General features: G+C 46.5%; 1 protein-coding gene across 2 annotated transcripts; it reads left to right on the forward strand.

Annotated features, from left to right (window-relative positions):
• The first annotated feature begins 8,191 nt into the window (after window positions 1-8,191).
• Window positions 8,192-11,716, forward strand: LOC133896168 (protein Dr1 homolog). 2 transcript variants are annotated; one of them, XM_062336719.1, is made up of 5 exons: window positions 8,192-8,379; window positions 9,124-9,213; window positions 9,866-9,960; window positions 10,584-10,667; window positions 10,734-11,716. In XM_062336719.1, exons 1-5 carry the CDS (start codon window positions 8,325-8,327, stop codon window positions 11,310-11,312), a joined length of 903 nt encoding a protein of 300 aa, XP_062192703.1. In that variant the 5' UTR covers window positions 8,192-8,324; the 3' UTR covers window positions 11,313-11,716. The 2 variants fall into 2 exon arrangements, with proteins under 2 accessions (XP_062192703.1, XP_062192704.1); XM_062336720.1 differs by having other exon boundaries at window positions 10,599-10,667.
• Window positions 11,717-11,814: the final 98 nt, after the last annotated feature.

Below are 11,814 nucleotides of genomic sequence, written 5' to 3' on the forward strand. Positions count from 1 at the left end.
TACAGAACTAGGTGCCCGCAGCCCTCTTAGGGGGGCTGCAGCCCTCTGAGAGGGCGGTTAGGGGTCCTAACCGCCCCCTGAGAGGGTGGTAGGCCTACCCGCCCCCCCGGAGGGCGGCAAGAGGGGCTAACCGCCTGAACCCCGTGCTTACCGCCCCCTGAGGGGGCGGGTAGAGCTCCTTACCGCCCACCCCGCCGCACCGCACCAGCCCCCCGCGCCCTCTCGACTATAAATAGCCCAAAAAATGGGAAAAACTCATAAAATTCGGAAAAAAGTGAAATTTGAGAAGAGAGGGAAGTAGAGAGGAGAGGAGAGGGGAGGAAGAGAGGTCGGCGAAGCCCTGCTGCATTTGGGCTGTGGATTTGAAGAAAAAGTTCAGGTAATTTTTTTTCATTTTTATTTTTGTTAATTAGTTCAGTAGTAGTATATGACATAGATTTTAGACATTTATGACCTAGGGTTTAGAAAATTGTCAAATTTAGTTAGAAAATGGTACGATAGCAGTTAAATATAGAATATTATTTTTAGTATATTATTTTTAGTATGTTATTTGTAGTATATAATTTTTCGTATGTTATTTGTAGTATATAGTTTTTAGTATATTATTTGTACCTGTGGACGTATGAGGCAACATTTGATAATAATTTGCGAACAAAGGGTACCATTTAAAAACTATTTTATCCGATAATCAGAAATATAGTTTGTTGTCTTAACATGGGTTATATTTGCGGGTGTTTCCAGGGATGGCAGACAAATTAATTTTTCAGATATATTATGGTGAGGGTGAAATTATGTACGGTCCCAACGGGGTAGATCTCTCTGGATTTCGTCATGTCATGAAGGGACTTAGTAAGGCTAATGAGAGGATTATTGTGGATGTATGCAAATGGCTCATGCGGTTTTTCCAACTGGATCCGCAGCAATATGAGCTGAAGTTGAAAGCTGTTCTGAGCCGTGCTAGTCAGGGATACATTGGTGAGCTTGTTCCCATCGAAGCCACATCAACTTGGAGGCAGTATGTAGATATATGCTGTGAACGTGGCCTGCCGCTTGTTTTATTAGCTGAGGCGTACTTGAAAGATCAAAATGAGGTGAACTCTGCAGAAGCAGTAGCAGGACCAAGTGAGGCAGTGGAAGATGAGTCAGAGGCGGCTAATGTAGGGTCCAGGGAGGAGGATGGTGATGTTCCAGAGCTGCAGCCGATGGGTGTAACTGATGAAGGGGAGCACATCCCTAGCATCATTGAAGATATGGATTTGGAGGCTGAAGAGTTGGAGGAAGGCCTTGCCGATGGGGATTCGTCTGATGAGGAGGCTAATGCTCCAGTTCCTGCAGAGTGGCGGGATCAAGAATTTTCGAAGTTGGTGGTTAGCGAGGCTGACCAGACACCGTGGCAGTACCATGAGAATGAGGTGTCACAGGGTGCTATGTACCCTACAAAAGAGGCAGTTATTGATGCAGTGAAATTCTGGTCGTTGTCTCTTCGTAGGCAATTCAAGATTGTTAAATCAAGTAAAAGAGAGTATGATGTGAAGTGCTTGGTTCCTCAGTGCCCTTGGCGGGTGCACGCATTTAGAGGGAAATGGGCAGAATACTGGCAATGCTCAATAGTTAAGGAACATAATTGTCACATTGAGGAAATAGAGTTCGCCCACCGGAACCTGTCTTCTGCTTTCATTGCAAATGTTATGTACGGAGAGATTGTGGACAACCTAAGGTATGAGCCACGATCAATAATCCGTGCTATTGAGCAAAGGTTCCAGTACACAATAAACTATGCGAAGGCATGGAGGGCGAAACAAAAGGCTATTGAGATGAGGTTCGGTACATATGAAGATTCGTATCACAATCTACCTTGTCAATTAGCCACAATTTGTGCAAGAAATCCAGGCAGCTATTATGATATTAAGCATTACCCCTCTACTGATGTGGAGTACAGCGGAAAAAGAGTGTTGCAGCGTGCTTTCTTTGCATTCGGTGCAACTATCAAAGCATTTAGATATTGCCGACCCATCATATGCCTAGATGGAACATTCCTGACTGGAAAGTACAAAGGGCGGATTTTGTCTGCAATAGGGGTCGACAGTAACAACCAAGTCCTGCCACTAGGGTTTGCGTTCGTGGAGAGTGAGAACGGGGACAGCTGGTATTGGTTCCTAGAACGGGTGAAGCATGCAATTGTTCTTGACCGACCAGATGTGTGTCTCATTCATGATAGACATGCAGGATTGTTGCAGGCTTTGCTGGATATGCAACACGGTAGCGTGCGACGAGGTGTACTAGTACAGTGGCCAGATCTCAAAAGCAGGTGGTGCATGCGCCATATGGGTGCGAACTTCTACAGACAGTTTAAAAACAAAGAATTAATGAAGCTCTTCAAGAAGTTGTGCAGTCAGAACCAGCAACGTAAGTTCAACGCATTATGGGCAAGACTTGATGAACTGACTCTTAAACAAACTGCGGAGGCTGCACCTAACGGTGAGGAACCAATAGCTCTCGGTCATCTCCCAACCAATACTCCGTAGATTGTAAGGAGATCGGGCTCATCTATTAGGAGCTTTTCACAGTGGATACGCAATGAGCCGAATGAAAAATGGGCTCTGCTGTACGACAGTGGTGGTGCCAGGTATGGAGTAATGACTACAAACCTTGCAGAGGTTTATAATTGGGTCATGCGAGGAATGAGGTCCCTACCACTAGTTGGAATTGTAGAATGCATTTTGCATAGGACCTGCAAGTACTTCATTGATCGGTATGCAGCTGCTAAGGTTGTAATGGAGGACAATCGTATGCTTTACGGCCGGATGTTGTGTGAGTACATAGAGAAGGCAAATAGGAAGGCCCACATGCATCGCGCAAATCAAGAGGGCACTGCAGAGCATAGGTTCAGTGTCCTGTGTCGGGATAAGGGTCGCAGGGGGGTAGACGGGAGCGGCATGTTCAAGAGTGTGTGCTAAGGAGTGGGACATGCATATGTAGTTGTCAAAAGCCACAATTACTCCACAAACCTTGTACACACGTCATAGCTGCGTGCGCGGAGCACCATATGCTTCCGAGGCAATATGTGTCACAATATTTCATGAAAGATCAAGTATTGAACACATGGAACCAGGAGCTGTATGGTTATGGCATTGTTGACACTTTTACAAGTAACCCAGGGGCTGCAAGAATATATGTTCCTGATTTGGGAAAGATGAAGAACGCACCGGGGCGAAGACAAACTCGTCGGATTTGCAACGATATGGATGAATCCGAGGCTGGCCCTAGGATCAAGCGATGCAGTCAGTGCAATGAAATAGGTCACACTTACAAATATTGTCGCAAAACTGCAGGCGGTGATGCACCTGTTGTCTAGGTGAGCTTCATGTGTGTTCAGCTAGTTTTGTACCATTTTAATATGTGCTAATTTCGCATATAGTCAATTTCGCATATAGTTAATTTGCATTGAAAGTATATTGTTGTTGTATTTATTTATCAATGTATTAATGTACATGCCTTTCAAATGCAGAGATGGCTCACCCTTCGACCCCGGAGCTTTTGGACCCTGCCGTGGACAAGAAGCATCGCAGCTTCTTATCCGCCGAGCACCAGACGGAGCTAGGTGTGTTTCGCCCACGAGGCCCCGGAGAGCTGCTGACGGTAGACGAGCGATGGACCCACATGTACTAACAAAATTTGATACGAAATTGTCATATCACTGCTGTTGTTACATATTATTGATGTACTGCAATACTTATAGGTTGGCAGCGGCCGGACTCCTACCGCTTTGCCGGTTGGTTGAGGCCCGATCGACGGAGAACCCCGAGGTTGCAGCCCGTCGTTTCTACTTCGATCGGTCGCTGATAGCAGCACTGGTCGACCGTTGGAGGTCGGAGACACATACGTTCCACCTACCGTGCGGAGAAATGACCCCAACCCTGCAGGACGTGTCCTACCTCTTAGGCCTTCCTTGCGCGGAAGCGGCTGTTGGGGTCATCGATATACAGGATGACTGGATCAACGACATGCATCAGCGATTTGGGCCGGTGGAGCGAAAGGCGGACGCACCCCCCTACGTGCCTGAGTTCTTATCCGATGCATGAGGGCCAACGAAGAAGTGGATCCTTACAGTTCCAGGTACGGTAACATGGAACCTATGGAATACTAACAAAGTATGTCGTAATGATCCTTTCTGACACCAATCATTTTTGCAGCCGGCGTACACCCACCCACACGCCAACGCATACGCGGTCTCCAGACATTTGGAGGCCTACCTCCTTTGGTTGTTTGGATGGGTGATGTTCACTAGTGGCCAAGGCCACCTGGTTACGAGGACACTTGTGCCGTACGCCCGGTCGATAGCGAACGCTGATGCGGAGGACGTACCGCAGTTCAGCTGGGCATCCGCTGTTCTTGCAGTGACGTATCGGGCGCTCTGTGACACATGCACGAAGAAGGAGGCACTAGCCACTTTCTCCGGGTGTCCACTTCTTCTTCAGTTGTGGTCGTACGAGCATTTCGCCATAGGCAGGCCGGTGGTGGATCGCTCCCCGTACCCAGAGGAATGGTACGGCGAGACGGACGAGGACGCGCCCACAATGGCCTCGCTGTGGTGTCATCGACGGGTACGTATTTTACATTAACAGTTTCATTCGTACTATGTTAGTCGCTGAATATTTGTATTCATGTTTGTCACTCAGCCACACTGGGCCCACGAGCAGCCTCGCAGCGCGTACAAGCATTTTCGTACCCAGTTCGACAGGCTACGTCCCAACAATGTGGTATGGGAGCCATACAGCGTTCGGTCGATGCATACACGGGCAGGGTTGGGTTTGTCACCCTTGTGCACCCGCGACGAGGAGTACTGGCTCACCAAGGCACCCCTTGTCTTTGACATCTACGTCGAAGAGTACTCACCGCACCGCGTCATGCGGCAGTTTGGCCATCACCAGGCATTCCCGGTCGTCCCCATCCGTACCATCCCCTTGCAAGTCCACAAGTACACTTGCAAAGTTATAGTTTGAGCAACCTTCAGTTCAGTTTCACTTACATTTGCCGTGGTATGAATGCAGGTACATGCGGAAAGGCCAGCCAGCTGGCAACCTCTGGGCGGACTGCTTGGCCCCTTACGTGGCAACATGGGCCCAAGCGCTACAGGACGTCGTTGATGAGGCACGTCCCCACACCGAGGGGAACTTCAGGGAGTACCTACGGTGGTACGTGTCACGTACACCCCTGAGGATGTCCGGCCCCATGTCGCATCGACAACGGAGACAATACCCGGTGCATTGGGACGAGGACGCCGCTTTAGCAGTAAGTAACTTTTTCAAGTCCGTACTCCATATTGAATGAACATAACCGTATACTTCAATTGTTCACTTTTGTTCATTTCCGCAGACAGATATCATTTATGACGTAAATAGGGATGCAACTGTTGCCATGGAACGCGTCCGGCAAGGGCATCACCTAAGTGCGTCGGATGTTGCGAGCTTCATTAGACGGGTTTTCGACAAGACGACGCGCGCCTTGAAGCTCACCTCCTGCCGATCTAGCACAAATGTAGCAGGGCCGCCTCCCAGGACGAGTGGTGTACACGCCGAGTTGTCTCGGTCGTCTGACGTGCACCGACGTTCTTCAGTGTCGGCACCCACACGACCCCTTCTATCACGTCCTGGAGGGTCCGAGCAACATGGTACGAATTATACTTTTGAATAATACTGACCAATATCCTTTACTTATTGTTATTAAACATTCATTAGGTCCGTCTGCACAAGTCTCGATGCAGCCTCGCAGATCGAGCCCTGTGCGTCCACATTCAGGTACTTCGGGAACTCTTCTTCCTACTTTCTAATACTTTCGGCAGAATAAGTTAGAATTGTGCTCAGGTTACTTCGGTGACAAGGCCAGTCCATCTTCGGCGGCCCCATGCCCTACCCCCCGGCAACGTACTACGGCATGTCAGCGTGGCCTTCTTCTGCTGCACCGTCGTACCATGCAGGTACAATGATACATTTTTTACTACTTTCAAAACCATATTGTTTGTATCTAACGTGATTATTTGTTCACAGGCCCCTCCAGCCAGTACACATGGACGCCTGCCGAGCCTTCACAGTCCTCCTACCCTAGTCAGGAGGATGAGGCTGGCCCCGACACCGCATACGACATCGTCCGGGACTTCTTCGGGGACACACCTGACTACGACATCCTTCAGCGGTCCCAGGTTTCCAGTGCACCGCTACGGACACAGCCCACGCACGACGAGCCCTCGACACCGGTGGTCCCTACTAGGCCTACCAGAAACGTCGGCCCACCCGACCCCCTCACCTACTCCAGGGGTCACGTGAGGGTTAACCAACGGCATCGAGACCACGATGGGGCGCAAGTGATGTACTCCTATGTATTAAGACACGTTCACTTTGTATGGTCGACTTAGCATTTCGTAAATGCATTTCATATTCAGACACGTTCAATGAAGAAGTGACCACAGCACTAAACTTTAACCATGACTTGACAACACATGCCTCCTGCAGCAGGCTTTAAACAAGATGTGACAACACTACCCAGCTTTTTCCAATCAGTAAATGACAACACGATTACCAATAAACGTGGAATCTCTGACCATGGGCAACGACAAAACTTTCCCATTCTTCAAGATGGAATCCGATGCTCCTCCCAGCAGCTACGCCCATACCCTCACTCCTTTCTTCAAGACCGAATCCAATGCTCCTGCCTCCTCCAACTATAAATAGCCGAACCTCCATACGGTGAAGCATCGCTCGTTTCTCATATCTCTCAAGGGCAATGTCTTCCTCAGCTCCATCGAGCCCACCAAAGAAACATTAGGGGACTACCATACCTGAAGGTCTCGAACCACCAATGTGCTTCTGTGGTGACCTTTGTAAGCTCCGCGAGTCGCAAGACATCTCATACACCTATGGACTGCGCTTCTTCATGTGTGCCAACTACGAGTATGACAAGCCTCGCCATGCAACAACTGGTTATCGACCGGTACGGTAACAGATATCCGCCTCATCTCTTCCGATTACGCACCCTCTTTTACTAACCGCTCATCTTGTTCCATTTGCTTAGTCCCCTCCACCGCTCTGTGATTTTATTCAGTGGCTCGACGATGAGCAAAATGACTCACAGAAGCTGTGGGTCAACATGAACATGAGGTGGAGAAGGGAAGCCTACGCACTTCGCGAGTACGAACAACAGCAAGAGGAGCTTCGCCTCAAGCGGGAGGAAGAAGAGCGTATGAGGAAGGCGACCCACGATCGTACCGTGGCTCAGGCTCGAGAAGCTGAGAGGGAAAGGAAGCGGGAGAGAGCCCACCGTGCTAAGGCGGCAGGTCCCGATGCCCTCCGAAAGGGAAAGTATCCTAGATGCAAGCAGTAGAGAGTACATAATGTAACCCGACATACGTTCCTTCCCTAAGGCATGTTATGATTAGGATCGGCGCACTAATAAGTAGGTCTTAGTGCGAACCGTACATGCCACATTTGTTTCCTCATCGTATCGTCGCGGTTACAGTGTATTGATATGTTTTCACCATGTGTTCAATACTATGTTTGTCCTCGTTCCCACCCCATACCCACGTAAAATGCTGCAACTACTAATTATTATTTTTTTTCTCCCGTTATTACATAACCTACTCCAAATTTAATTTCTTAATTTCCTTAGACCCCTTCCTTTTTAATTTCTTTAATTACAAAAATAATACATTTTTAGAGGATAAAATGGAAAAAAAATTAATTTTATAATAAAAAATTGCCCTACCCGCCCTCTGAGAGGGCGGCTAGGGCTAACCGCCCTCCCTCAGGGCCTCCCCTGAGGGGGGCGGTTAGCCCCTCTTGCCGCCCTCTGAGGGGGCGGGTAGGCCTACCGCCCTCTTAGGGGGTGGTTAGGACCCCTAACCGCCCTCTCAGAAGGCTGCAGGCGTCTAGTTCTGTAAATATTTTTCCCCGTAATCTATTTATTTAAATTTTAACTAAAAAAATATAAAAATAAAAAAACTCTCTAACCCTACCCTGTCGGGCCTAAAACCTACGGCCCCGACCGGCCCGTCGCCACCCCTAAATGCACACGTGATTTCCAATTTGAGTCCATCCTCGTAATATCGAGCAGCCCCTGGGGGTCCAGCAACAAAAAATAGTACCTTTTTCCCCTTTCCATTCCTCTCCCCTCCCAGCCCCCTCGTCGTCCTCCTCCCCCCCCCCCCCACACCTAACTCTAGCTCCCCGATTCCACACTGCTCGAGTTGAATTATCCCCAAATTCTCGTGGGGAGCCCTGATTCCCCTCGCTCCTATCTTCTCTTGCGCGGATTCGGTGCTGCGACTAGAGATGGATCCTATGGACATCGTGGGCAAGTCCAAAGATGACGTCTCCCTCCCCAAATGTGAGTTCTCTTACGTCTCGTATAAGTTGGTATTCGTGATATGTTTCTTGTGAGCTCTTACGCTCGGAAGCTAAGGTTTTGAAGCGATGCAATGAGAAAGTTTTATTTGCGTAGGTGTTCTGTGCGAATTCGTTTGTAGGATGGCTGTCTTAGGGTTTGTGGGGAAGTATTGAATTTCGTAGATTATTCTCTTCATCGTGGGGTGTAAGCTCTTGCCGTAACTGTTTTACGGCTTCTTGTTTGTCGTATAGCGGGATTCATGTTTCGCTATTGCTAGTAGTAGATTTGGGTCCTACTGTTAAAATCCTCATGTATGTCATGTAACGCCTAAGTTGCCGTGTTTAAATCGTCTCTGGCGTTTCTAGTCGGTGAATTATAAGTCTCCAGTGGTTGGAAATGTCACATTACATAACGTAACTTAATTATTATATTGTTTTTAACAGCACAGTATATATAACCTGTTTGTCCACGATTTGTATTGCTGTTTGTGGTAACATAAATAAAGGGGTTTATTTTTGTAGTTTGATATGTTTTGGTTAGAAATCTCGCTACAGATGTGCATTGTACAACAGTGATATATTTCCTTTTTAATCAATGCTATAGCTTGAAATGCAGTTACAACTATGTTGCTAATGTTCTGCCAAATTACAGTTGTGAGATTCAAACTATTTCCCTAGACCTTGAATTGAAGCATTTCACTTCCCTATTTGTGGAGTTGATTGAACTTTCTGTTTTTCATTTCAGCAACAATGTTTAAGATCATCAAGGAGATGCTTCCTGCTGATGTTCGAGTGGCTAGAGATGCACAGGATCTTCTTGTTGAATGCTGTGTAGGTACGACATACACTAATGATATAATACAATATTAAGGCTATCATCTTAGCATATGCTACAACTTGTGTTTCAACTATGCAAGAATGATGTTTTCAATAGCTTGCTTTTACACAAAGTTATCGTCTTGTATAATACAGCCTGACATGAATTACCTCCCTTTATGAAATATGGATATATTTTCCTTTTGGAGTCCCGAACTTTCTGATTGTAGTTCCAAAAAGAAGATTGAGAGGGTCAGCATGCAAAATATACTCCACAGTGCACCTTGTAAAAACATAGTATACGGCTGAACTGTTTGATTTGTCTATTTGTGTAAATATGTTTCTGTCACCTGGCACAGTTTGGAGTCTGGATATCTGCTTTTGAATAATAAAAGATTAAACAGGTTTATTTAGAAGGATGTGCTAAGATTTTGTAAGTTTATCATATCATATTCTCCTGTTTTCATCAGATGATCCATGCTCTCACCATATATATTCATGTTATTGTGAATCCACCGCTTAGCTTTTTCTGTAGAATTGGTTTGCACATCTGTCATGGGCATCTCAGTCTTTGACAATAATATATTGATTGTTTGTTATAAGCATATAGTTGGATTTCAATTCTTCTAGTCTAACTACTTTTATGAACAACTTTATGTACATTCATTCAGAGTTCATCAATCTCCTGTCTTCTGAATCCAATGAAGTGTGCAGCCGAGAAGAGAAGAAAACTATTGCTCCTGAGCATGTTCTCAAGGCTCTAAGTGTTAGTCTCTTCTCCTTCCATATTTTATTATTTTGAATTCTCAAAGGAAATTCTGTTTGAGGTGAACACAAGGACAGGGTGAGGTCATCCTCAAATGAAATTGTTTAAAAGATAGGAGAATGAAAGAATTTGTCGAACTGAATTATAAGAATCAAATTCCCACTAGCTTTTACTACAATTGATGCTGTTTTGTGGTTGCTGGGGAACTCTTGCTTTTCATCATTTGGTTTTAGTTGTGTAAATGTTATTTTCATATGTGCTTGTTTGATATAGAGGACATTAACTACTGTTTCAAATATTCTGCAAACTCTAAGAAAATAATATACTTAGGGACAGTGTGAAACGGAGCATATGAGCATTTTATTTTGTAAACAAAATTATTTGGAGTGTAAATACTGAAGTTCATGTAGTCTTGTGTGATAGACCATGACCAAATTTGAACTGAATGTCTTGTGGGCTGTTCAGATATCTACATGTGGGGTATGCTTTTTTATATGTAGTATCGTTTATATTGAGAACTGTAAACTGATGTGTGAATTATCTTTGTTAGTGATTATTTTCTTCTTCTAGCTGTCAATGTTACTAATAAATATTTATATGTTAATTTCTTGAGCTTATCACAGTTCTTCCTATCCCAGGATCTTGGCTTCAGAGAGTACATTGATGAGGTTTATGCTGCATATGAACAGCATAAACTTGATACTCTGGTTTGTACTGCTTCTCACCCACAGGGCTATGCATATTATTCCCTCTTCTAACCTGTGCACTGGCAGGACTCTCCAAAAGCTGGCAAGTTCACTGGCATAGAGATGACAGAGGAGGAAGCTGTTGCTGAGCAACAAAGGATGTTTGCTGAGGCCCGAGCAAGGATGAATAATGGAGCCCCCAAGCCAAAGGAGCCTGAACAAGAGCCGCAGCAGCAACCACAACAGCCCCTGCAACCTCAGCTGCAGCCACATACTCAACCACAGCAACCCCCGCAACCTCAGCTGCAGCCGCAAACTCAACCACAGCAACCCATGCAACCTCAATTGCAGCTGCATCCACAACCGCAACAAATCCTCCCACCTCAGCTGCAGCTGCATCCTTTACAAGGGAAGCCCACTCAGCCTCAAACACAGCTGCATCTGCAACCACAGCAGCCCCCGCAGCCCCCACAACTCCAGATGCAACCTCGGAAACCCCCACAACTGCAGATGCAACCTCGGAAACCCCCACAAATCCAGATGCAACCTCAGAAGCCCCCGCAAATCCAGATGCAACCTCAGCAGCCCCCGCAAGTCCAGCTGCAACGTCAACTACAAGCACAGCCGCAGCCACTGGCGCAAACAGGACATGGCGCGGACAGTTAGAGATTCAGTGTTGTGTAGCCTCAGTATAGGTGAAAATTGGGTACTTCTGCTGACATTTACTAGGAACCTATATACCTGCTGCGACTTGTTAGATTCCGCTTTAGGCTTCCGCGCTTCATGACAATGTAAATCCAGTGTGATTGCAGTTACTGATGATGTGCTTACTGTGGGCCGAATACCGAATTCCTGACTATGCCTGTAGTCTCATAGCACAGTATGTGCCGTGTCAAAAGATGTTCCGTTGTCATTGTAATAGTCTAACTCGACATTTGTCCATGGTGATGGTGACTGACTGGAATGAGCTATTGTTTTCTAGGTGTGCGTATCAATACTTGATTGACCTGGTGTGAGAACTGCGCACTCTATCTCTGTTTTATGTAAGGAGGTGTTGTGACAGCCAGCTTCACATTGTTGTCTTGCTGCAGAGCATCTGTCTTTCACGTATTCCATTCTGGCCATTTAGATTTCACCCAAGCTGCTGTCACTCAAGTGGAACTCCAAG

The sequence above is a fragment of the Phragmites australis genome, chromosome 16 (assembly GCF_958298935.1).
Source record: "Phragmites australis chromosome 16, lpPhrAust1.1, whole genome shotgun sequence".
Taxonomy (NCBI): Eukaryota; Viridiplantae; Streptophyta; class Magnoliopsida; order Poales; family Poaceae; genus Phragmites; species Phragmites australis.

What these genes read in the sequence shown, in the direction of transcription:
- LOC133896168 (XM_062336719.1), top strand. Translation starts at nt 8,325, where the DNA reads ATGGATCCTATGGACATCGTGGGCAAGTCCAAAGATGACGTCTCCCTC. An exon ending in TCTTGTTGAATGCTGTGTAG is followed by an intron (nt 9,214 to 9,865) that starts GTACGACATACA and finishes ACATTCATTCAG; the next exon opens with AGTTCATCAATCTCCTGTCT. An exon ending in AGCATAAACTTGATACTCTG is followed by an intron (nt 10,668 to 10,733) that starts GTTTGTACTGCT and finishes GTGCACTGGCAG; the next exon opens with GACTCTCCAAAAGCTGGCAA.